Source organism: Hippocampus guttulatus, chromosome 2 (assembly GCF_054856545.1).
Source record: "Hippocampus guttulatus isolate MCC_2025c chromosome 2, RoL_Hgut_1.0, whole genome shotgun sequence".
NCBI lineage: Eukaryota > Metazoa > Chordata > Actinopteri > Syngnathiformes > Syngnathidae > Hippocampus > Hippocampus guttulatus.
In genome coordinates, this window is record NC_141262.1 from 21561209 (window position 1) to 21587567 (window position 26359).

General features: G+C 42.5%; 3 protein-coding genes across 4 annotated transcripts; 1 reads left to right on the forward strand and 2 right to left on the reverse strand.

Moving 5' to 3' along the window:
* Window positions 1-2555: 2555 nt before the first annotated feature.
* Window positions 2556-6208, reverse strand: gm2a (ganglioside GM2 activator). The gene is made up of 4 exons (XM_086101586.1): window positions 6007-6208; window positions 5672-5824; window positions 4327-4509; window positions 2556-2954 (listed from the first exon to the last, which is right to left on the reverse strand). The coding sequence occupies exons 1-4, from the start codon at window positions 6103-6105 to the stop codon at window positions 2796-2798; spliced, it is 594 nt and encodes a 197-aa protein (XP_085957712.1). The 5' UTR covers window positions 6106-6208; the 3' UTR covers window positions 2556-2795.
* Window positions 6209-7919: 1711 nt separating this feature from the next.
* Window positions 7920-22009, reverse strand: shtn3 (shootin 3). 2 transcript variants are annotated; one of them, XM_086101571.1, is made up of 17 exons: window positions 21645-22009; window positions 19869-19929; window positions 18020-18114; window positions 17287-17467; window positions 16848-16945; window positions 16647-16728; window positions 15993-16087; window positions 15279-15425; window positions 14504-14657; window positions 13834-14023; window positions 12590-12660; window positions 12234-12331; window positions 12086-12103; window positions 11953-12015; window positions 11746-11872; window positions 10630-10912; window positions 7920-9513 (listed from the first exon to the last, which is right to left on the reverse strand). In XM_086101571.1, the coding sequence occupies exons 1-17, from the start codon at window positions 21717-21719 to the stop codon at window positions 9372-9374; spliced, it is 1980 nt and encodes a 659-aa protein (XP_085957697.1). In that variant the 5' UTR covers window positions 21720-22009; the 3' UTR covers window positions 7920-9371. The 2 variants fall into 2 exon arrangements, with proteins under 2 accessions (XP_085957697.1, XP_085957688.1); XM_086101562.1 differs by having other exon boundaries at window positions 12086-12106.
* A 696-nt stretch (window positions 22010-22705) lies between these two features.
* On the forward strand, window positions 22706-26049 carry thoc3 (THO complex 3). Its single transcript, XM_086101599.1, has 6 exons — window positions 22706-22901; window positions 23920-24076; window positions 24653-24857; window positions 24934-25095; window positions 25273-25373; window positions 25579-26049. Exons 1-6 carry the CDS (start codon window positions 22722-22724, stop codon window positions 25737-25739), a joined length of 966 nt encoding a protein of 321 aa, XP_085957725.1. The 5' UTR covers window positions 22706-22721; the 3' UTR covers window positions 25740-26049.
* The last annotated feature ends 310 nt before the right edge of the window (window positions 26050-26359 follow it).

A 26359-nucleotide genomic window follows, 5' to 3' on the forward strand; every position in this document is an offset into this window, starting at 1 on the left:
TGCTTGTTGTGGAGTTGTTGTTTGTGGTCTCGGAAGGCAGCATTGAAAAATGCAGAAAAAAATGTCCAAAGTGGCAAAAGACGCATTTCTGCTTGAGCCGTCATTGTAGTGAGCCAATGTTTAGCATATACGACATACTTGTCTTCAAACATAAGATAATGAGGAAAATAAGAACCTAATTAAACAGATTGTAAAGAATTTAACAATGCTGCAATCCGATTCATTGGGTTGCTCCTTCTGGTGTGTCCACCTTGGCACCTCGGGGCAGGATAAAAGACGTACAGAACAAAGAACAATCGTAGATGCGTCGGCCCATCTTTTCCGTTCAAATATCCGTTGTTCCTGAACTGTGGCTATCGATGCTAACTGTTAGCATGTCAATGGCATTTTCTGTTTTATTTTAGGATTATGCTACAGAGCAATTTTTAAGGCAATATTGTTTGATTGTTTTAAATAAAAGTATTTGTAATCTTTTGTTCTGTTCAATTCCAAAACATTATTAACACTTTAATGTGATCAGTGTCACATGGCTCTATTTCCAATCAAATGTGTTTCTTGTCACCTGGCTTTATTTTACATTCATGTCACATCCCGTTGAACATTTGTCTCATGATTTTGTGTTTTCCATGTAAGTTTATTAAATTGTGTTTATAGTCAAGTGACAGAATGTTTTGCCCGTGTTGACAGCTGCTGAACTCATTCCCCCTCCTTTTTTTTTCTTCAATTGTTCTGTGCCGCTGATTGCGGGCTGACCCCTGACCCCTTCTGCTTCCCTCTACATCAGCATCTCATCGGCCTCTCGCCACGCCAGTCGACTCCTTCGGCCACTCTGAACCCCTCGCCCGTCTTAATCTCCCTCGCCTCCTCTCCCGCATTTCTTTTCTCTTCCCATGAAGGAAGCGGTCAGGCGGCGGTGAAGGCCGTAGACGGGATGTCCTGCTTGGAGAAGGAGGCGAATTGGCGGGGGTGGCACGAGACACAACAAACGTGCATTCTTTCTCATTCTGTCTTTACTAGAAATGATCCTAGATATGTTTAATTTCAGTATCTATACATATACAGTATGTACACAGTATTTTCTGTTGGTTTATAGTATGAGCTTATATCGTGGTAACTTAAGATAAGAGTGACCCAATTTTTCGTTCTACAAGTAGTCATTTGGCCCATCTTTTGCATTGCGCTTAGTTCAGCTTTTACCTCTCCCAATTGATGTTCATTCTAATTAAACTTAAAGCAAAGGGGATTTGTCATTTAAACAACCACATAGCTAACCCTTCATCTTACTAGCTTAATGCTAATAAGCATCTAAATTGTGGTTCTTTAGCCCTTTAAGCAACAGAATGAACACAAATGGTGCTGCCACAACATGTAGATAGGCAATATGTCAGGATGAAGTCATATATTTATTGCCTCCATAGAGCTCCTAATATTAGTGCTGTACTGATGAGCTGAGAGGAATTGAGATGCTATGGAAACGCTAGAGTAGTAGTAGAGTAGCCTGCTGCAATATGATTGCCTGCTACATCCAGGCAGCGCGTGTGTGTGTGTGTGTGTGTGTGTGTGTGTGTGTGTGTGCGTGTGTGTGTGTGTGTGTGTTTGTTTTCATTGGTAATCTAATCTGATTGCCTGACATCTGACCAGCCTGGATGCACACCAGCTAAAACAACTAATGACATCAGAAGAGAATAAAATAAAATGCATATCACATCAATATATTCTATCTTCCTCATATTGTTTACATCATCAGTATGCACCTTATCATCCTTTATTCTATTCGACGACTGACGTCATTTGTCAGCCCGCCTTCAAGTGTTGACGGACATGTTATATTGTCTACCCCCCCCCCTAAATCCCAACCCTCCACCCCCACCCCGCGGCCCACTCTACTTGCCTCAAACAAACAAACTTCAAGCTCGGGGTCAAAGGTGAGGCCTTCATTCGGTCTACATTACAAGTTGGTGGCGTGCGCTAGCAACGGGCTAATATGAGAACGTTCGAAGGTGGGAGACAAGACATGATTAAATTGGTTTGCGGTCACATGACATGAAATCCATGTGATGTTATTGCGCTTGCACAACTATGTTATCGTGTGAACATTATCGATAGTTATGTGTTTATTGTCACAAGATATGGATTACTGATTATGTATGGTCACATGACATTTCAACTGTGTTTGTTTTCAGGTGACAGTTATTGACCCATTACATTCAAGTTGATATTTAAAAGAATATGTTTGTGTGTTTTGGGAGATTTAATCATAATTGTCATGAGACAAGAACATTTGTCATTTTTGTGTGTGGGTTTGTGTGGCCTTCCTTGTTTCTTCCTGTCATTGTGAGCCCTCCTGTGCAAACCAACACACGTGTCAGCACTCACTTTTCACTGTTTGTGTGTGTGTGTGTGTATTACTCGGAGTAGTAAGATGCCTGCTTCGAAAAACAATGTCAAGCATGTCAATTGATCAAACGTATTAAATGTTCTACCCTCTAGCGGACAACAGGTGTTAAAATGTTTTTTTGCGGGGGGCAAGTTGTCATTTGGTTCTTGACATGAGATAAATGATCAACAAATGTTTATTAAAAAACTGTACACTGTGCAACACTCTCACACAACCGCCAGCAAATTATTCCATCTTGAACCTCCATTGTTTTCATTTTCCATCATTTATTCAGCAAATTCCATAAAAAAAGATTATTAATGAAGAAAAAAAGCAAATGAACATGAGGCTATTGCAGTTTTAAAAAGAATTATCTCTGTAGTAAAGAATCCTACATTATTAATTTCAAAAAAGGCGTTTATTCAGAATGGAGCGACAGCGCCACCTTGAGGCAGCCCAGCTCAGTGCCATCACTGCCGCCCAGGACTCCCTGAAGACGATAATATCCGTTCGTGAGCCACGACGGAACATCCACGAAGGGCAGGAAGAAATCTGACTCAGGCAGCGCATAAGAGCCCTCAAAACAATAAACACAAGAGTTAATATTTAATACAGAGTAATCATTTAAGGCTGGGTTTACACTGTAAGACTTCCTGCTCAATTCAGATTTTTTTTGGTCTCCATTCTCGGACCACATATGAGAGTGACCCAAATCGACTTGAAAAATTCGGAATTGAGCTGATCAGACTGGATCAAAAAAAAAAAAATCAGATACAGCTTGCATACAGGCAAAAAATCCGATCTGTGTCATATTTGACTTCAGTGTGAACCTAGCATAAATGTCTGCAACTCATTCTGACAGGCCTTGCTGACTTCCTGTTCCTGCCTTCCCACTGATCGCCTGTTGCTAAGCAGAATGTGATTGACTCGAAAAACGACTGTTTTATAGTTCACATTCTGCCTAGTAACAAGTGACATTGGTCGGACAAAAAGCTGAAGACTCTTATTGGCACGTTTTCTGACTGTATTTATCATGAATCATTCCTTTATATTGTTGATAGATTGTGATCTGCTGTTTTGGTGAGTTACAGAGTTGGCAGAAAAAAAAGCTTTTCTTCCCCATTGGCTTTTGGATAAATTCTGCTGAGCAACAAGGTGAATTACCAAATCGAAATTCATTTTGATGATTCACCAACTACTTTGTTTGTGGGACTGGAAACTGTTGTTTTGGTTAGCAACAGTGTTGGCATGGATGCTAGTGCGCAATTTCTTTCCCCATGAATTTTGGCAGATGGGCTGGACAAGATGACATAAAAGTTAACACCATTTTTTTTCTCATTATCTAGAATGGTCATTGTCTTTATTCCCCCCCAATTAGAGTAGATAATACTTTAGAATTTTATGAACAGGACTGTAAATTTAAAATATTGAATAATAATGTGCAATAGATAATACAATATTAAAACATACAAATACATGTTTTAAAAATACTCAACTTTACAATAAATGTACAAAAATAAAATAACAGAATGAAGAGGAAAATGTATTATGGTAAAAAAGGCTGCAATGTCGAAATCTGGCCAGCAGAGGGCGGCCTTCACAGCCTTTCAAGTGGCTCAAAAGTAGGTGCCACCACTTCAAAAGTGAAGATGTGTGGTGTGATTGAGAATGGTTGAAACAAATGGCCTGTTTTTGTGCTTTACAGATAAAAAAAAAACACAATGAAATTACAAATCTTTGGTGCACCACGCTACACAAACCAAGGCGACTCTGATTGGCTACTGTCACTTTCGACCAGGTAAACGCACGCAGCTGATCACCGTAAGCGACCCGGAATTTATCACGATCACTAAAGGGGATCATATAAGCACTTAGTTGGAAGTGACTATCTTGTGCTAATGCTAATCCAGTTGTTGTGTACTTGGCGTGTTGTGTGCAGTGCCACTTACAGGCTTAAAGGGGCAATGACAGGGCAGTCCGTAGGTGTGTAGTGGTTCTGGGCAGTCTTGTCCAGGAGGAATCAGCTGGGTCAAAATGTCGCAGGCGTCAGCATAGTGACAACTTCCCAGCTCATCCATGCACGGTATCGTCACCCAAAAACCAGCCACCTCTTTCTCCAAAGTTATGTTCACCTGGCCGGGAAACACAAACACTTGCATGATGTTCCAGAAAATGCTGCCAGGTTGTTGTAAGATCACTTCCTGTCACATGCAGTACTTGTTCAAAGTCAAATTTGAAAGGATTTACTTTTTGTATTGTGACCATCAAATATAGTGGTGCTCCATTGACTGTTTAGCGTGACGACCTGTCACGAGATTAGACTTGTTAACATTTTTTTTATGGCGCCATCACACAATTGTCACATGAACTTCTGAGCAGATCGAACGTAGGGTTTCAAACAAGGCCTTGGGTGTTAAATTAGAGAGGTTAAGGTTTCAAAGGAGGGCTTCAAGGCAGGGTTTTGTTTCACATTTGGGTTTCAAGTCAACAATTCTGTGTCAAAGTAGAATTTTGAACAGAGGTCGGTGTTCTAAATCAAGGGTCCAAGGCTAGGTGAAGGTTTCAAATGTGACTTAAATCTTTCAAAGCAGAGTTACAAAAAAGAAAAAAGGTTAATAAGAATAATAATAGAATAAGAATAAGAAAACCTTTATTCGTCTCACAATGGAGACATTTCTTATCTTATTTCCAATTTACAGCAGAAAAGCTAGGAAAGTAGAAGAACAAAAAGTATAGGAGCTGCTGTAAAGGCAGCCACTCTCGCTACGCCATCTTGAAGTCAGAATAACAATAACAAAATAATACAACACAGCACATAAGACACAGAGTCATTCGATCATAACCACTTTTCTGCATACTCTTTGTTGTTAGAACCAGTTATAGATGAAAAAGGAGAGGATCAACATGTCTTTTCACCGTTACAGTTTCAAGTCAAGAAATGTTGGGGTTTCGAACGAAGCTTTCAAGTCAGGTTTAATCTTTCTAATTTGAGCTTCAAGTTTGGGTTTCCAAGCAATGTCTCACGACGATCAACCTGTGGAGCTGACACATCATCGCAATAAAAGCCTGTTCAAGTATTTTAATGGTGTCAGTAAGAGGAAGAAAAAAAGTTGTGGTAAAAGTTCCGCCTGGGTCGAATTTACCTTTTAAGGCAAGCAAATTGTGCCTCGTAAAAAACAAAACGGATTAATAAAGTTTATTTCGCTTTAAAGGACTGACTTTGTTTGTTGCTGCCAAATGACAAAATACGCCCTTGAGCAGGGCCACTCGTGTGTGCGTGTGTCCAGTACTGACGGTCAGAGGCGCACGGATCTCCACGGATGTGGATCCCGACGCGGACGCGGTCAGGTCTCCGGGGATGTTGATAGGGTCGGGAGACAAGCTGAGGGTCTTCAGCACCGCGGGCGAGTCTGGTTTCCCGCAGTTCTTCCACGCGAAGCCTGAAAACTGCACACGGAAAGACTAGTTTTGAAATACGCGTACCGGACAGAATGTCCTGTGAAATTCAATGCAAATCTAACACGAAAAAACATAATGTGCACTTTTGATAAAGCCAAACATGTGGTCATTATGTTTACTACAGGGGATGTACAAACAAACACACAGACACGTTTTCTAGTCGTCCTCACCGCGACTTTGTTGATTCTCTTCCACCCATGCTGCTTTTCGGTTAAAACTACAACTCCCAAGATGCTCAACGTGACGGCATACATTGCAATGTTCCTCATGTTTGCCTGGTTAAGGTGAAATAAAATGAGCAAAAAAAAAAAAAAAGAACGCCGGTGAAAAATGCAACGGCACACTCGACAGTCCGTCCGACTGCTGCGACTCTGTTTTCTTCCGCGTTTGACGTCATAACGCAGCTGAGAGTCATACGACCAGTCACGTGACGTGGGACGGCACAAAGATTTTATGTCCGAAAAATCTGAAGTGAATTTTTCACGCGCATGTTCCGACACATTTTACAGATATTATTATTATTGTTGTTGTTATTGTTATTATTATTTGTCTTTTAATTTAGTAATATTTTAAATTCAGTATTATAGTAATGTATCCAAAGATATTGATGGGCCAAATCCAAACTTGACATCAATTTGAGTGATCAAACTTGAGGGAATGTGAATAATATTTTGAATTCCAAGCGATTTATATATTTTTTTGCATTTTTATAAAATCATTTTCCCCAGAAACAATCAACAACTTTAAACACACAAATATCGAGGTTAATCCATGTAAAATAATAATAATAATAATAATATCTCCAAAAAAATGACAATTTCTGCAAAATGCTAATTGTTGCCCCGAAACCACAGTTTATACTCACTGTCGTGGCATTTTTATATCATTGTGACATTTTTCTTGTCTTGAAGATAAATGTATCGAAATTTTTGTCTCGAAAAATATTATCTCTCTAATCCTATGTTGTATTTATTTAAAAAAATATATATTTGGACTTTTTAACGCCAACATAGAAATTTAGCTCATTGTCACTGCATAATGACTTTTCTTCTCCTCATTGTTTACATTTTTTTCAGTCCCCCACATAGCAGCACTAAAATGACAATATCCACTAGGAAGCAGCATTGTACTACAATGCAGATTTCTAAACTCGAGATGTGCAAATGTGTCATTTGAAGCACATTTGTATTGATGTCCTTCATTTGGTGGTGGATGCAAACCTGAAAACAGCTGAGACATCCAATATTGTCTGCTGACATTTGCTTTCTTCTGCCAAATAGACGACACAAATTGTAGTTTGCATTGCAATTTATTTTAACTTTTCAAGTGATGGTTACATGAAAATTTAAAAACCCTTCAACACTCCATATATTTATGTATATATCCCAAACACACACGACATCAAGAGTCACCGAAAGTGAAGTGTAAATGTTAAAAAAAAAAAGGCAACGGGAGCTGTGTGTGAGAGGCCTGTAGGAGTCCTCGATTATGCATAAGAGGCTCTCGTCATGTCCAACCAATCAAATAAACTCATTTCCACAAAAGTCATATGCTGGATGATGCCAAGTTATTCCAAACATAACAAAATCAAAGTGAGGCATTGCTGACACCTTGGCAAGACGGAAGACGTTTTCACCTGAAGTGAGGTCGCCGAGAAGCAACTGCATGCAAGTCCCTCAAAAAAGATGCTTAATAGACACTTTATTAGGTACACCATACACCGAGTTTTAAAATGGGGTTCATACAAAAAATGTGGCTTTCAAACAATAGTTCGGGTTTCAAATTGGGTTTCAGGCCTGGGTTTAGTGTTTCAAGACAAAGTTAAGATATCCTTTATTTGTCCCACACTGGGGAAATTTACAGTCTACAGCAGCAAAATTGGGGGTAGAAAGAAGAAAAAGGGTTCAAATTAAGTTTCTGCGAGTATTTGACAGCACCCCTAAAAGTTTGTGTCATGCCCCTAGACGGCACCAAAGCATAACTTGCGTACTAAGCAAGGCTTTGGTTATAGAAAATGGATGGATGAATATTAAGCTGTCGAAGGCGTTCCCAATAAAATGGTCAATCAGTGTATGGTAAGGAATGCACCTTTTACATCTTTTGTTTATTTGTCCTGAATTTTTGTTCTGGAAAAAACAATACATGTAATCGATCCCCAATAATTATTGTTTCATAATCTCAAAATGTTGAGATTTTTTTTTAACACAACACACCGACACAAAGTGACACCAAGGTATCATTTGCACCACCCAAAAAAAAGTTAGCCTGCATCACGTGGAAACACACATCTCACCAAAAAAAAAAACATTAAAGGCAACAAAAAGTTTCACTAAAATAATGTGACAAAAATATTTTGAAAGGCCCTTTTTTGTGACCTACTCTGGCATCCCTTCACTGGCTCCCCATTCATTTTAGAGTTATTTTCAAGATCCTCTTATTTGTTTTCAAATCTCTGAATAATCTCGCGCCACCTTACCTCTCTGAGCTCATCCGCCCCTACACACCTGCCCGGCGCCTCAGGTCTGTGGACCAGACTTTATTAGAAGTACCAAGAACTAAACTGAGGCTCAGAGGGGATCGAGCCTTTTCTGTTGCTGGTCCCTCTCTCTGGAATGACCTCCCACTAAACATTCGGCAAGCCTCCTCGCTGCCCATCTTCAAAACCCTCCTCAAAACTCACTTGTATTCTTTGGCATTCGACTCAGCATGACTTAGATTTGTTCTTGGTTTTACTGTTTGGTGCTTTCTACCGCCTTTATTACCGATTTGTCTTACTGTTTATTGTGCATGTTAAATTGCTCCATGTACAGCACTTTGTATGCAGCGATGGCTGTTTGAAAGTGCTCTATAAATACTGTTGACTTGACTTGACTTGACTTTTTTAAATTAAAGCTAGCATTACTTTCATTGGCCAACAGGGGGTGCCATTATGTTGTGATGTGATGTATGTTATCTCCTTAATCATGTCAGATTGTCGCGTCAACATTAGCAGTAGCTGTTAATCCTCAATGCTTTGTTTGATGAGCTAACGTAAGGGTTGAAGTTTGTGCAATACGTCAGTTATGTGACCTAACAGGAAGTGGTCGTTAGCATGTTAGCATGGAACAAAACCTCACGTTCTGCTGTTTTTAAAAAGAGGTACAGCCAGTCTCTGTGGATTGTTTGTTGTATGAAATAATGTTGTAGTGTTAGCGTGCATCTGCATGGAAATGTGACAAATCAGATTATCATTGTTAGCATGTTAGCAAAAAAAAAAACTCATGTGTTTGTTGGAAACAAATGTACAGCAGTCTTTGGATTGTTTGTTTTATGAGTTAATAGGTGTTCAATTGCATCTGTGTTTCAAATAATGTCAGTCATGTGACCTAACAGGCTATGGTCGCTAGCATGTTAGCATTTCAGCCTTTTAGCCTCCGAGTATGAACTCGAGCAAAACCTCACGTCTCTTTCCAAAAAAAAAAAAAAAAAAAAAATGGAACAGCGTCAGCGTCAGTGCATTGTTTGTGATTCAATCGTGCATATTAGGAAAATATTCTCAGAACGCTCCCTGGCTGTGGCTCTCGGTGTCACCGTCATTCATGTCGCCCACGACAAAGGTGGCAGAGCGCGTGCCCTCACCATGGCCAACACCATTGGACCGGATGGACGTCTTTGCTGTGGTGGCGTCTTCAATAATACTGCGGAGCGGAAACAAGTCACAAATTAATCTTGGATTCTAGAATCAATTTAAAAAAGATAAACAACATGGCAACTGGACTCGTGTTGGTTGTTGAAGATGTTTTACCTTGAATTCAAAAGAATCCATAATTAAATCTCGGTATTACAATTGAGCTTTTGTCAAAATCCACCGATCAGCTGTGGCAATTCAATTCAGTTCAAATTAATTCAATTCAAAGCAGTTCAATTCAATTCAAAGTTATTTACTTCATGCCAAACCATAGGTATCTCAGAACACCTTACGCGCGGCGCATGCCTAAAACCACACTCCTTGCTTATTAAAAGTCCAACCGAACTCCACGTGAGCAAGCACTCGAATGGGCATGAGCGATTGGAACACCCGTCTCCTCTACAAGCACAGGCGCCTCCTCGAGAGGTTAGTGTCATAGAGAGAATATATTTGCGGGACAAGAACATGCAAGTACTTCAACTAGCATTCTAGCATTTCAACCACATTATGGCCGGATGTGACCAAAAACCCCACTCAAAAGGATTTTCTCCCAAAATAATGCACTTGAAAGAGAAAAGCGTGTTCACCCCATGGACAAAAGCTCAAGGAAAAAAGCAATTGCAATGTTGAAGTGTAGGGAGGAGTGCGGTCACCTAAAAATTGGTGAACCACAGCTTGGTATTGAACATTTACAATTGTGACCCACTGTTGCATTTTTTAGGGAACTCCACACGTACACGTTAGAAGTGAAAAGCCTTAATCCTGGAGAACCCAAGAACCCTTTTCCTCTTTGGAAAATGATGATTTATACATTAAATGAAACTGTATGTTCACTGAACACCAAAATATATGTGTTTTTTTTTCAAATATTCAATGCTTTAATTCTAATTTAGGATTAGGGCCAAATTTGACCCTTTGGGATTTAAGGGTAGCATTTGAGTAGCAGAATTTACAGAGGCCAAATTTGACCCCGTGGGTTCTCCAGGGTTAAATGTGAAAAGTCTTCAACAACCAAGTAGGGTGCAGTTGCCTTCAATCCTTCTTTGGCAGATTACCCTGACCTGGGTGACTGACAATCTAAACACAAAAGAATAATTCATTCGAAAGACGCGCTTTGGTCGTCCACCTGTGCTCGCAGCCATTTTGGACAGGAGTGTCGGCCGTGTCTTTTTCCGACACAGAGCTACCGGATTGTCTTTCTTGCCAGGTTCCCGATTTGTCCGAGCTCCTCCTCCTGACCACCACGAGTCCAGGACCAGATCCTCGCCTCTCCCCAACCGGCCGTGAGGCCACCGTGGGGTTGGACGGTGTGACAGAACCATCCGTATCTTTTCCCGACTCGCTGTTGGCGCATCTCCCGTTCAAACTGTCGCAGGATGACACGTGACTCAGATGACCATCACGCTCGTCTGACCAGGAAAAAAAGAGAACACAACACGAGAGTTTACAGAGTCGATTACCACATGAGAGCTAGTTAATCAACAATGACGTGAGAGCTAACTCCAGTATACCACTTGAGCCAAGAGAGTCCACTACGATATGAGACCCGAAAGACTTAACCAAAACATAGCATCCACTATGACATGAACGCCGAAAGATTTCCATCGCCCGTGTGAGCGAGAGCATCCAATAATGTTCGAACGTACAGTTCTTAATAATTTATAGAATGAATGAGGTCGAGCCGGGTCGGTTCAAACATTCTCCATGGAAATGTCAATCAACCAATGACATGACCTGACTTTGGTCGCCCTCTGCTGAAGACATGCTGATACTGCGGGTCACACGCAGTGTAGCCTGGAGCGTGAAACGAGTGTGAAATTTGCCTGCTCACTTGTCACTGTGACGCTGCCGTCGTGGCGGCGGGACCCACAAGCCGGGTCAATGGGATGCGTGTAAAACTTATTAAACGTCACTCAATTTATTGAACATTGCACGGTTCAAATGTAACGGGATGAGAGCCGAGCACAAATTTAATTAACTACAACACGAGCGCTAAGAGAGTCAACCACAATGTGACAGCTGACAGAGTCAACTTTGGTGGAATCTAGTGAGGTAACCACAACATGAGAGTCAACTGCTCCATGAAAGCCAAGAGAGTCAACTACAACACGAGAGCTGAGAGAGTGAAATAGACTTCACATAGAGTCAACTCCAACAAGCCAAGGGAGTCAACTTTGGATTGCGAGCCTACGGAATCAACTATGACATGACAGTCAACTCCAATAGATTGAAGCAGTTGTACCTCCAGATCCAGTCTCTCCCGCCTTGTTTCGCCGTCTTCTCAGGATAACCTCCAGTTCGCTGTCCTTCTTCCCCGTTGGTGACGGCGCCTCCTGGGAGCCTCGGCTGGGACTGCGCTTCACCGTCTCCTGCAGGCGGACACAATGCGGGTAGTTTCGTTTGTTTGTGTGCGTGTGTGTGTGTGTGAGCGTGTGCACGTGCATTGTACCAGGATGCCTTTGAGTTCATCCATGGCACTCTCCTGAGATTTCTCCTCGCTGGTTGGAGGTTGCTGACCGACAAAAAGAAACAACAATTTACTAATTTACTCCCTTACACTATACGTTTGTCAATGTACTCACTTTGACGGCAACTCTCTGCTGCTTCATGGAAGTTTGAGTTTGAGAGGAGACATAATGGCGTCATGTGAATGTTGGACTGGAAACTTCAGCATCATACTCGGGAAAAAAAAACCCCATACAATAGTTCACAAATAACAAAAACACTAACCTTGCTGTCTTGACTCTTGACTGGCCGCAGCACCACGCCATGTTTGATACGCTCCATCATCTCGTTGACGGCCTTCACCTTCACTGCATCATCAGATGCTAAAAAAGACGTTCAAACAATAATTAGCATGTTCTATGGAGTTAATTAGCGTTCTCATCAGATGCTAAAAAGACACTAAAATTAGTTACTGTGCTAACATTAGCTAGCAGCATAATCAGATGACAAAAACATATCAGAATTCGTTAACTCGTGCTAAGACAGCGGCATCATCAGATGCTAAAAGATGTGAAAATATTCGTGAGCATAAGCTAACTAGCTAGTTAGCTTGTTCACCACAGAAACAAGATGGCCGTTACCTGCCGGCTGCTCCACCTTCAAAGACGTTTTGGATCCTTTGGACGTCTTCCTCATGATGGCAATCAGAGAACTGAAAAAGTATCACATCGATCCATGACATTTTAATGACACTTGAATCTATTCTTTTGACACTTGGGAAACACATCATGTGCTTTCCACTTGGGGGCGACAGAAACGAGACACTTAAGTCAATTAAGACACGGCCAATAAATTCAACTATGACATGAGAGCCGAGAGAGTCAATGAGGACTTGAGAGCCTTTGGAATTTATTATTATTATTGTTTCTACAAATCCCTGCCAGTGTTTTCCAAATAATCATGTTTAAAATTTTCGAGAAAATCACAATGGCCGATCACTCTTGAGCTATATTTAGAACAGGCCTGCGGGCTACTCGTCTGGCTCTTGGGGACTACTTGGTGTCCAGTTATGTTGGTGACCCGTGGTCTAAAGAGTCAATGGTCACCCATCCATCCATCCATTTTCCGAACCGCTTGATCCTCACTAGGGTCGCGGGGGGTGCTGGAGCCTATCCCAGCCATCTCCGGGCAGTAGGCGGGGGACACCCTGAATCAGTTGCCAGCCAATCGCAGGGCACACAGAGACGAACAACCATCCACGCCCACACTCACACCTAGGGACAATTTAGAGCGTCCAATCAGCCTGACATGCATGTTTTTGGAATGTGGGAGGAAACCGGAGCACCCGGAGAAAACCCACGCAGGCCCGGGGAGAACATGCAAACTCCACACAGGGAGGCCGGAGCTGGAATCGAACCCGGAACCTCTGCACTGTGAAGCCGACGTGCTAACCACTGGACTACCGGGCCGCCGAGTCAATGGTCATAGGGCCTAAAAACGCAACTACAAAATGAAGTCCAAGTGTCAGTAGATGAGAACCTACAGAATCAATTAAGACAAGACACCTGGTGAATTCAATCATGATATCAGAGCCTTGAGAGTCGACTAGTCCAACATGCGAGCCTTTATGATCAGCTATGAAATGAACGCCTAGAGAGTCAACTCATATGCAAAGGCCTGAAGAGTCGACTTCAACATGAGTGCCTTGCGAGTTAACTAGGACATGAGATCCAAGAGTCAACCAGGATATGACACCTTAGGGAATCAACTACAACACGGGAGCCTTTAGAGTCGACTAGTCGAAACACTACATTTTGGCTTGCACCACTCAAGGTACGAGTGGTACGGTTGGCGTGTTAGGAGAAATATCACGGGTGCTCCTTACCTGAGGGGGTTGCATCTGGACGGGGGAGGCGGAGGAGGGGGAGGAGGCGGAGGAGGGGGCGGGGGCGGAGGCTGTGGCAGGGGAACGGGGGGCGAGGCCACACCAGGGGCCATGGGAGCAGGAGGGGGAGGAGGTGGAGGAGGGGGTGCAGGAGTGTTGGTAGTCATAGCGACCCTCTGAAGCAACTGGACTGCGGACGACAACAAGAACAAGAAGATGACATCTGCTCTTGTTTGTCTGCTGAAAACAACAGAGACAGAACGAAGAACATAGACCACAGAACGGTGGACGAAAACATTCCAGGAACACAAAGTAGTGTTTTACCCCTTTAAATATGTTTATCTGCTCATGATATGTTCACCTACGTCATTTTGAATTGGTTTTAATACATTTTATTAACACAAGGTGCAGTGGTCGCAATTTACCTTGGCAAATTAGTCAAAGGGCATGCACCACGAGACACAGATTACAATAGTTGGAAGAGAGAGGACAGGACATCCAACATAATATCGACATATACCACAAGACATACAAAGTGCAACAAAGAACCAGTACTGTTGGAATGCCAGTCAGCCTGTCACTGACGTGGGCCGAGGCAGATGGCGAAAGACGGACCGGCTACATTTCGTAAATTGCCCACCTCTGTTAGGTTGTGTATGTTTGTACATACGTTGCGTTTGCAGCTGTTGGTTGTCCTTCTCCATCTGTTCCAGTCGTCCCTGCATGTCTTTCTTTTCCTCCTCCAGCAGCTCCGCTTGTCTCTGCACGCTCTCGAGATTCTTCTTCACGTCGCTGTCGTCCAGTTCGGCCTGCAGCTCACACACCTGCACGCGCAGGTCGTCAGGAGGGGTTGCCAGGCAATCGTAAGGCACGAATAGATCGATAACATTCACATTCACACCTAAAGACGATAAGAGTCTTTCATGAATCTAAGAAGGATGCGATTTGGAATGTGAGAAGGAGCCAGACAACCCAGAGAAAACCCACTCAAGGATTGGGACCCGGATACTGAGGGCATTCCGGTTAACATGCACGTTCCACAAGCCTGAATTTTGTTCAAACGTTTTTTAAAGTGAAGAATGAGACAAATGTAAAACCGGGGCTTTTGTAATGCCATGGAACGTCTACTTGGATTGCTAAAAGTTAACAATGACAGAGTGGATTAAAAAGCTTACACAAAATATGATGACAACAACTGTGAGGAAAAGCCTACTAGAACATCTGTACTTTATTCAAAGTTCATCAGAGGCACCTAAAATTATGTCAGGTGTGTTCTGTCTCCCATTTCACATCATTGGTCAACACTGATAACTGCCGCATCCCCATTTACAAGTGGGTGTGTACACATATGCAACTACATTATCTCACTTGCTTGGACTGCACATCACGACCAGGAGGCAATAACAGATATTTGAACACTGAAAAGTAAATGTACTAATCGTCACCTGTCGCTGATGCTGCAACCGCTCGTCCTCCAGCGTCTTGGTGAGGACGGCAACCTCTTCCAAGGCGCTTAGCAGCTGCAGGGCTGGCTCGGCACTCTGCAGCAGCAGCGCGCTCTGACGATTGGCCTCCTTCTGCTTCACCAGCATCTGCTCCGCACACACACAGAAGCAGCCGGATGTTAGCCTAATTTGGCGCCACGCGGAAAACCTGCAGGCGAATCGTCTGGGCCTGACGCTTTACGGCAGCGTTTAGACAGTCGAGTGAGTATGTGTGTTGCTGATGGTGTTTCACCAGCGCAAAACAGTGACATTTTTTTGCAGCATCTTTCTCGTCATAGCGAAAATGGCTCGTTTTCGGGGCAGCTCTGTCTCATGATGACAACAAACACACACCCCTGCATTGACAGCTGTCAAACATTGTCAAACAATTATCACGCGCTAATGCAAATGCTAAAACTGCAGCTCTGCTTACCTTTTGGCTTTGCTACTACTGTTTTAGGCATCCTCATAAAAGTGGGGTGTTAAATCTGGCTTCCAAGTATTTGTCTGAGAAACTTCAGCGAGTGGGATTATGTAAATTAGTCATATTGTGATGTCACAGTGCGGTGGAAATGCACAGACAGATTTCCACAAATAGTCGGTTCATTTGAGATTGACTGAGTGGTTTCATTCCGCACTTGAAATTTTGCTCTGGTGATTTTGGTGTTCTCTGACCTGGTGCGCATACGTCTCGGCTTTGACGCGAAGGCTCTGCTCCAAATCCAGCTGCTCCTTCATGTCCTCGTACTCCTGCGTCGCCATCATCGATACTGTCCACACAAAACGCCGTTAGCCAGCGTACCTTTCCGCCTCACGAAATCCGCCATTTTAAGACGTTTTGTGGGTCTGCTCATGACTGAGCATGTCTACCAAATTTCATTTGGCATCTGTCCTCGACAACAGCCATAGCTGCGCAAATGGAAAAATAAAACTATTCAAAACAATCCAATAAAAAAATGAATAATAATAATAATAATCAATTATAATTATATTCATTTTCCATAAAAATATACCTCTTTAAAGATAAACATAAAACAATTGCCAGTCAGTGTCGAGTCTCATATTGAAAAGCAGTTGACAAACAATCAGTCAGGATTCGTTTCAAGTCACCAATGGACTGGTCGCCATCCATGTGCGAGTACAGATGGACAAACAATGGAGAGATCGGCAATCGATTTCAGGGCACATAGTGACAAACAACTGACTGGTAACCGGTCATTGTCAAAGCACATTATAGACAGAATGGTGTGGTCTCAAATTAATAATTGTGCACATGCAAACAAGTGACTGGTCACCAGTTAATGTGTAAACAAGTGAGCGGACTCTCACCTCTGTTGAAGCTCTCGATGGTTTTGCTGTGCCGCTCCACGGTGTGGCGAAGTTCCTTCGCATCTCTCTCGTCTCGCGCCGACTGCCATCGTCGTGCGTTGTGTCAAAGTAAAAAATCAAAATGTTTCCATTAGCCATTGTTGGAGCAAAAAACAAACTTTTTTTTTTAAACAAGAAGAGAAAGACAAAAAAGACGCCGACCTTGTCGACGAGTTCCTCGATTCTTCGCCGCTGGTCGTCAATCTGGCATAGGAAGTTCTTTTTCTCCTCCAACAGGCTGCTCACTGCCTCCCGCAGCTCTGAATGCACGCACACAAACATATATTTAATTGTTAGGCCATACTTTTGTCTACATTTTCATGCGTCCCGATACTTTTGTCCAGATTTTGACAACTTTTTCCCTTTTTGGGTTGCAATACTTGTGTCACTGTTTGTTTTTGTTCCGCTTCCTGTGTGTCCCAATACATTTGTATACATTTTTTTCCGCTTCTCGTATGTCTTTGAATTTTTTAAAAAATATTTTTGTTTTCACTTCCCGTGTCCCATAACTTTTCCCTCTATTTTCTTCTAACTTCCTGTGTGACCTGATGCTTTTGTCGACATTTCGTTTTCACTTTCTGTGACTGTTGCGGCGCGTCACCTTTGACCTGCTGCCGGTAGCGCTCAAAGGCGTCGGGCACTGCATCATCATTGTCGTCGGCCGTCTCGCCGTTGTCGGTCTCCATGGCGACGCAGTCAGAGATACCAGGAAGCAGCTCGTCCAGGCACGGCGCCCGCGGCGATAGGCCCACATACTTCAACTTTCTGTTCTCGCTGTTCAGCTGTCCAGGGTGGGGCATCACAAAGTGTCAATCAATGTCACCACATCACACATTTGCATCCAGTTTGCCTGATTTTTCTCCTTAAAATTGTGTAATTAAAATGCTTTTTTAAAAATTACTAATTTACTTCATCCAATAATTTCTTGATTCATTTTGAATGATTTTACATCTGTATATTTAGCACTTGATTATTTTTTTAAATTCTAACGGTGAATTTGATATCTAAATATTTTTGCAATTTATTTTAAACATATAAAAATGATTTATATATATTTAGTTTTTAAATTCATTTATCACATTCATTCACATGTTGTGATCATACATTTAAAATCAGTTTTACGCAAGCATTTTCAATTAATAGGCTTCATAAACATGATCTCACATCTTTCAATGTGAAACTGCTAAATATAGTTGTGGGATGCTTTTTTAAAATGTTTTTATTTATTTTAAATTTGCCGAGGAAGTAAAATATGTCATCCGTGTTATCCCGAGTGATGCTGAGAACGCAAACGGTGGCTAATCCGTTGAGGATTGTTCAGGCAGCTGGCGGACCTTGGTGGCGAGCGCCTCGGCGTTCTCTCGACATGACTTCTCAATCTCCAGTTGTGTCTGCAAAACGCTCACCTCCTCGATCACCATCTGAGACACTGACATGCACACACGCACGCACACACACACACATGCGCACACACGCACACACACACACACATAGGCACACAAGTCCGCCTTTTATTGTGGACAGCTAAAGAGGAATGATTACCTGTGCAATAATTATGCAGTCTAGTTACCATCTTGTTATGTCACACCTGTAAAGTGTATCGATTTTCTTGGCAAAGGACAGGTGCTCATCACACAGATTTGACAGTAGGTGAAAAATATTTGAGAGAAAGGCGTTTTGTGTGCATAGAAAAATATTTGAGGTCAGATCATGAAAAACAAGAACAAAAGTCTTACATTTGTGTTCACTTGTAATTCGTTCCCATCGTGTGAGCGATCATAAGAGTGTTGACCAATCAGGGCACAGATGAGGCGGGGCCTCAGAGAGACAGGCGCGAAAACAGATTTAAATTGACGAGAGCAGCAGTCTGTCCTTTTTTTTATGATGTCTTTCACATGAAATCTAAAGAATGAAATACAGAACAAGAAAAATGATTTGTTGTGTGACAAAAAAAAAAAAGCCGGGCTGACTTTCGATGGTGTCACCCGTTCGTTTGGCCGTCATTTATTCATGTGCGCCGCAGCGCTGCTGTTAGCTGCGTCAATTATTCAACTCTACCAGCCTGAATAATTCAGCACAGGAGAAGTCCTCGAGGAGGGGCGAGCGTCTACCCGAGGTATTTTTACGACAGACAATTTAACACATCACATGGGCAAAGGTCACTCACGGGATGCCCAAAAAAAACATTTTAAAAAGAGAAAACGAATTTACTTGGACAAAGTAAGAAGTTCGGAAGAGAAGTAACTGCTATTCCTAATTTTATCCACTGGAGGGAGCCCTGACGACCACTGAAATGATGTGAAATTGGCTGCCACTCAGGGTTTGATGGCTGATATTGATGCACACGTACTTGTGAACGCTGAAAGACGCCAAGTTTCGGGAAGCAAAGGAACAGAAAAGGAACATTACACTAAATAAATAAACATCTCCCGTCGAACTATTTGAAGAGTACATTGAAAGGCAACAGTTCAGTTTATAACAGGAGGCTTTGGTGGAATATTTGTTGTTGCTGTTTTGTTCGTGCACTAAAAACAGCTGGCATGTATTTTCATGGATACATTTCCATACAGCACAAAACTGCAACCTCCTCTTTCTGAGAGGTTCCCTCTTTAGTTTGCATATTGTGACGAGTCAGTTAAGATTGTGAAGATTTTCAGATGGATACCTGTGCAAGTACTGAACTCTTCACAACTCACCAATACCGACACCAAGTAACCTATACAACAAATACTTTTGATGCATACAATTTCTGTGACATCAACAGCAGATCATTTTCAAGACCTTTCGTTTAGTTCTGACAAAAGGCAGACAATCAATCTACATCAAATACCGTAATGGAGAAAGTAATCATAGCACCTAAATTGAGTTAGCAAACAATATTTGATAACAGCACATTATTAATATATTCTAAGCATTAATATAAATGAGTTTGGACACCCCTGATATAGAGTACTCTTACCTGTGTGGATCGTCATGGCAGAAACAGGAATGAGAGGATTTCTGCGACTGACACGTTGACCGGTCACACCCACCCCAGAGGTGTGTGTGTGTGTGTGTGTGTGAGGGGGGGTGTCAACTGGCCTATTCTAGGCGGAATGTGTGTGTGTGTGTGTGTTTATTAGCCGCTTTTAGCATAGCCTGTTAGCATTGAGGGTAAAATGAGGTGGGGGTGGTGAGACTCACCCCTCTTGATGTGCTTGAGTTGTCTCTCGGCCTCGTCCCTCTGCTCTGTGAGTCTGCTGCACTGCGGGACGCAAGCATTGCCCAATGTTACACAGTGTGATACAACATTACATGACGTTACGCAATGTACTACTAATATACTTATTTGTACAAAATTCCTGTCAACTTACTCGCAGCGTGACACAACATTCTTTTGTATAATACGTTACACAGCATTACATGTTACAAAATGCAAGACAGCGTGCTACTTCACTGCTCTGTTATGAGCGTCTCACAGCGCTACCTTGTGTTACACGTTGGACAACGTTACCCAACATTACATAATGTTCAACAATGTTCTGAACTACTTACAATTTACTAGCGGTGTTAGACAATATTGTGTAGCATGACGTTACACACCGTTACACAATGTTACACAGGGTCACACAACGTAATCCACTGCTTCAGCCTAGCCAGCTAAACATGTGTGAGCTAACGTGTTGGTGTGATGCTACGCCAAGCTGACAGCATCATAGTGAGGTGAAACATCCTCGCTCACATTCATTTGCCGCCCAGCAGCCCTCCGAGCAGCACCAGGAAGCACTTGGCCCACTTTTTAGGACTCATCTACCTGCAGCCTTTCACGCTAATGGCTAACATTAGCAAATCCCCCAGGAGGCACCAAGGACATGTGCCTCTTTGACCACGTTACCCATATTCGACATAACATTTATTGTTCGAAGGGCTCAAAATATTAGGAACATTAAACATTAGGAATTTCAAACATTGCATTCATTACAAACATTTTGCAGCATGTCACACTTTCAAATATCAAACATTACACATGTCATGAGCATTCATAGTTCTGGATATTAAATGCTACATTAGAAACATTTAACGATGGCAACCGTTACCATTACAGATATTCAATGCAACAGATATTCAATTGTTACAAACGTTTAACATTACAAACATTAAACACAGCAATAATTAAAAAAAAATTCACTGATATGAACAAACATTAAATATAGTCTAATGTTTATAGCATTAAAGTTAATGCTATAAACATTAAACATTACAAACATAAATAAACATGTATTAGCAGAAACACTCTCAAAAATCACATTACAAACATTTGATAGTATGAACATTTAACATCGGAAACATTCAACGCAACAAACCTCCACTGTTCTGATCATTAAATGTAAATCTATATGAGCTGGCCTCTCCTGTGATGCCCCACGAACGACCTCTAACCACAAGTCTTCCTTCGCCGTTGCCGTGACAACCAGCAATCCCCAGATTGGTCTTCATGTTTGTCATGGTGATGACTCGTCACTTCCTGGTTCAAACGCCTCTTAGCCAGCAAATGTTAGCATTCTCTTGTTAAAATGTAAAAAAAAATTGTTATAAGTAAAAAATGGACACACGCTGTGGTATGCTTTGGATCACGAGCTGTTCCTGTCATAAAAATCAATATAGTGTTTAGAAAGGGAGAAAAGAATATACTGTATTAAATTTCATCCTACTGCGATAGAAAAAGTGTATACTGTATATGCATATGGTTGTACAAATGTGCTGAGTGGGCACATTAATTTAGGGAGGGGTCCCGAAAGCCAGAAAAAGCCGGCCGGTGAGATTGTAAATCACATCAAGAAATCCTCCTCCATCACATTGTTCAGTTAAAAACAAACACATAGATACTGTCTCCATAAACGTGCGGTTGCTTCTATTGAGAGCATTTACCAGCTTTTGCTGTCAAAATCAATCACTGATTGAAAGAATTGTTGGTTTTACCTCCGTCTGCATGTGCGCGTCCTTCTCCTCCTCTTCGCATCCTTCCACCGGCGACGACGACGAGCGGGAAAGCATTTGTTGATGGACGTATTTTTAGTTCGAAACCAAAAGAAATGAAATCGTTGGATGGGACAGTATGAAAGGGTTAAAAGGAGCCCGGTTCCGCCGGCCCAGATGTCTTCGTTCGTTCTCGTGGAGGAGAGATGAGAAGGCACCCCGAGGACCGCTGCAGCCGGCAAAACCCCAGCCCTGCCACCACCACCACTAACACCACACACACATTGACACACATAGACACACGAGCGCACGCACACGCGCACGCACACGCACACACACACGCACACGCACACGCACACACGCACCCACTCACACACGCACACGCACACACCGTTTCCCATCTCTGACGTCAATCCGAGCCGCTTTTTTTTCCGCATCTTCAAATGCTTAAACTACAATATAGTCTACTATCTATAGTCTATAATAATAATAATAATAATAATAATAATAATAAATACCTTTTATTGCTGAACACGTTCAGTCTTTGTAACTGTAATTGTATTCATGTACATATTCACAATCTGTCAAACAGCGACATCGAGAGGTTGTAATGTGCAATCACACAAAAGAAAACGTATTTTTACCCGGGATTTTTACATTTCACCTGTTAAAATACGACTACAGATAGAGTTAAAAAATAAAATAAACCTAAAAAATAAGAATAAGATTCTGCATGTTGATATTGGGTCTGTAAAGTGGTCTCAATCTGACAAAGTAATATTTGTGCAAGTGGCAAATATCATTTAAGTTCAACTGTGATATACTAATGCAATAATTAATTATGTAACGAATTGTTCTTTCAATTTTACGATTTTACTCGTGCATAATATTATTTCTTATCGATGTAGTGTTGTTGTGTAACAATGGATTGAAAAAATAACCAGAAGTCATGTACAGTACCGAATGAACGTGTGCGTTGACTCTGCCCTGGTAGGGGGGGTCGAACTTTAAGCGCCACTCTAACGCCCCTTTCGCTGCCACCACTTCCTGTTTCCGCTCATGTGACGCAGACGAGTCAAAATGGCGTCGCGCTATTACCAAACAATGCAGGAGACGTTCAAAACGAACAACAAAAGTCGCGAATTCCCGGCGCATTCGGCCAAAGTTCACTCGGTGGCATGGAGCTGCGACGGCAGGAGACTGGCGTCGGGATCCGTCGACAAAACCGCCAGCGTTTTTGTCCTGGAAAAAGACAGACTGGTGAGTTCGGCCTCGGCCGCCAATGCCGGACTGATGAATGAATGAAATGGACGAGCGACCAGAGCCAGACGTTATTTAGGCTTCAATGTATTGCTATTTGTAGTCGTCTTACTCACGGTGAAGTTACTTGCCCAAATTATTTAACAAATTCTAAAACTGCTAACTAGTGTAATAAATGAACATTTTAAAAACAATGAAGTATCACCTACGTAAAGCGTCTCACAATGACTTCCACTTCAAACATACTCGGCATAATAAAGAACCACCGTTGTGTTCATTGAATATATGACACGACAAGAAAAACAGAGCAACTTTTCAATGTACAGTGTTGGCAAAAATATACATACATTCATAACTATGATCTTGTTATCCATCCGTTGCAGCTCTCTGGAGGGTCGCGGGCATGCTGGAGCCTAACCCAGCTGTCTTTGGGCAGTCGGCGGGGTATACCCTGAACTGGCTGCCAGCCAATTGCAGGGTACACATAGACGAATAACCATTAGCGCTCATGCTCACAACTAGGGTTTTAGGGCGGGCTAATAACTTGCCATGCATGATTTTGGAATGTGGGAGGAAACTATAGAAACCCCACACAGGCACAGGGAGAACATGCAAATTCCACACAGAAACGCCGTAACCAGAATCGAACTCTGCACCTCTATAATGTGAGGCGGACATCCTAACCAGTTGCACACTGTGCCGCCCTCGAGACTACTGCTATACGTTTGAATACCTTTCAAGTCAATTATTCCGGCATTGCAAATGACAATCAGTTTTCTGTTACCTTACCTGGATAAAGCTAAACCAATAGAAATCCCATCAATTAATCAAGTCATCTTTTTCACAAATGTTCCGGTGAGTGAGCAAGAGCGTTGTTGTAAGCCGAGGTTAGACTGTTTGTACCGGACTTTTCCGCTGAAGGGTTTCCCACCCCCCCTTTTGAAACTCTTGCCCACTGAGCCGCTAACGCCAGTTAGCATATGACGCCTCCGTCATGTTTCGCCGTTTGTGTGCGCAGGTGAAGGAAAACAACTACCGCGGCCACAGCGACAGCGTGGATCAGCTGTGCTGGCACCCCAGCAACCCGGACCTCTTTGTCACGGCATCGGGCGACAAGAGCGTCCGAATCTGGGATGTGCGCACCACCAAGTGCACGGCCGTCGTCAACACCAAAGGTTGGCAAAAGCAACGATGATACAAAATTGATTATGTGGTAACCGAGATAGTTCACTCACATCTCCACTTGAATCGTTTCAGCCTGACAGTCGGCTACATAGTCCAATGCATAGAAATGTCCGCACGGTGACGAGTCAGTGGGTCTGAACGCAGTCATATTTTCCGTGATAATTGTAATATCCTGGCTCGAAACCCTAATTTGAAGTTTTCATATGATATGATGAGTCAACTACAGTCATACCTCAGTTTTTGAACATAATCCGTTCCAGAAGGCTGTTCGAAAACCGATTTGTTCAAAACCCGAAACTATGTTTCCCATTTTAATCAATGTAATAAATTTGAATCCATTCCAAGTCTAGAAAACAACTTTTTTAAAGCATTTTTTAAAACTATTTTACACCATAAACTGTATACACATGTAATAAGAGAGCATGTAATCTGTAAAATACTGTACAAACAAACTGTACAAACATTTTCTATGTTTTGCTTTTACCAATTTTAACATAAACATTAACATTGTAAAATAAAAATTCAAGTAACATCTCTCTCTTCCATTTTGTTTTTCCCCACAAAAGGCGAGAACATCAACATCTGCTGGAGTCCGGATGGTCAGACGGTTGCCGTGGGTAACAAGGAAGACGTGGTCACCTTCATCGACGCCAAGACGCACAAGACCAAAGCCGAGGAGAAGTTCAAGTTCGAGGTCAACGAGATCTCCTGGAACAACGACAACGACATGTTCTTCCTCACCAATGGCAACGGCTGCATCAACATCCTCAGGTGATCGGCGCCAGCGCAACGCAAGGGGCTGCGCTCGGCCAGCCGGGACCTGCTGCTTGACGCCTTGTCGTTGCAGTTACCCCGAGCTGAAGACCATCCAGTCCATCAACGCGCACCCATCCAACTGCATCTGCATTAAGTTCGACCCGACGGGCAAATACTTTGCCACGGGCAGCAACGACGCGCTGGTCAGCCTCTGGGATTTGGACGAGCTGGTGTGCGTGCGCTGCTTCTCCAGGTGAGCGCGCTTTTGTCGAATGCAGTGCCGCGCGATTTGGTGTCAAATGATGGGATCTCGCATTGCAATGTAATAAAATCAATTTTGTGGGGGTGATGTAATCTTGTGTGGTCCAAGTGAATCAAACATGATGGGAGGAGGAAAAAAACTAACCGTTTGTGACGTGACATGACACAGGCTAGACTGGCCCGTGAGGACGCTGAGCTTCAGTCACGATGGGAAGATGTTGGCGTCGGCGTCCGAGGACCACTTCATCGACATCGCCGAGGTGGAAACAGGTTTGTACGGCACGCAAATGAGAGAACTGACTTCCTTTGGTGACACAACGTATCAATAAGCAAGTTTGTTTGCTCTGTTTACTCCTAAATGCCTTTCTTTTCAAATTGAATAAATTGAATCAAAACATCTTGCAGTTTTCTTGCTTTGCATTCTGAGCAAAGTGTGAAATTTGAAATTATCTGCGTGTGCGTGTGTTTTGGGCAGGTGAGAAGCTGTGGGAGGTGCAGTGCTCCCCCACGTTCACAGTGGCTTGGCACCCCAAGCGTCACCTCTTGGCCTACTCCTGCGACGACAAGGACGACAAGTACGACAACAGTCGCGAGGCGGGGACCGTCAAACTCTTCGGCCTTCCCAATGACTCCTGACGTGACCCCCGCCTTCCTTCAAGCTCACTGAAAACCCTTGATGCTTGCTAGTAACCTTTTTCCACTGCTAGTGCCACTTAAGTCCTGCTCGTTTGACCTTAAGATGTCAGATATGTAGCAGCACAGTAGTTTACTAGTATGGTTAAGTTGCATATTAGCAGGACAAAAGTGGCAGTAGTTGTGGTAAAAAGGTTACCACTGAAACACGTGTTTGTTGTCATGACCGATGCTGCCACTCGGTGGCGCTGTTGTAAAATATAATGTACAAATAAAATCAACTTTTGATATTAAACTTGGTTTTGTTTTTATACTCTCTGGTCTGGTGTGATATTTTCAAGAACAAAAAAATAAATAGAAGCCAATATGCTCAGCTTTGAACATGACCATGATGTGTTGTTTTTGTGTCATCTACATCTGGAAATGTGAGGAACGTAATTTCCATTACCTTGAATGTCCAGCATATGTGAAGAAAATGACAATAGAGCCTACTGACTTTGATACGTTCCAAAAAGTGTACTGAAATATTTAAAGTAACAGTTGAAATGCAAAAGTATGGCCCTAAAAGTTGAAAACAACTGAACTGAAACTAAAAATTAAAATACAGGATGTGTATAAGAACA

What these genes read in the sequence shown, in the direction of transcription:
- gm2a (XM_086101586.1), bottom strand. Translation starts at nt 6,105, where the DNA reads ATGAGGAACATTGCAATGTATGCCGTCACGTTGAGCATCTTGGGAGTT. An exon ending in AGATCCGTGCGCCTCTGACC is followed by an intron (nt 4,510 to 5,671) that starts GTCAGTACTGGA and finishes TTTCCCGGCCAG; the next exon opens with GTGAACATAACTTTGGAGAA. An exon ending in GTCATTGCCCCTTTAAGCCT is followed by an intron (nt 2,955 to 4,326) that starts GTAAGTGGCACT and finishes TATTGTTTTGAG; the next exon opens with GGCTCTTATGCGCTGCCTGA.
- shtn3 (XM_086101562.1), bottom strand. Translation starts at nt 21,719, where the DNA reads ATGCTTTCCCGCTCGTCGTCGTCGCCGGTGGAAGGATGCGAAGAGGAG. An exon ending in CTACCGGCAGCAGGTCAAAG is followed by an intron (nt 16,946 to 17,286) that starts GTGACGCGCCGC and finishes GCGTGCATTCAG; the next exon opens with AGCTGCGGGAGGCAGTGAGC. An exon ending in CCGAGACGTATGCGCACCAG is followed by an intron (nt 15,426 to 15,992) that starts GTCAGAGAACAC and finishes TGTGCGGAGCAG; the next exon opens with ATGCTGGTGAAGCAGAAGGA.
- thoc3 (XM_086101599.1), top strand. Translation starts at nt 22,722, where the DNA reads ATGGCGTCGCGCTATTACCAAACAATGCAGGAGACGTTCAAAACGAAC. An exon ending in GGCTGCATCAACATCCTCAG is followed by an intron (nt 24,858 to 24,933) that starts GTGATCGGCGCC and finishes TTGTCGTTGCAG; the next exon opens with TTACCCCGAGCTGAAGACCA. An exon ending in TGCGTGCGCTGCTTCTCCAG is followed by an intron (nt 25,096 to 25,272) that starts GTGAGCGCGCTT and finishes GACATGACACAG; the next exon opens with GCTAGACTGGCCCGTGAGGA.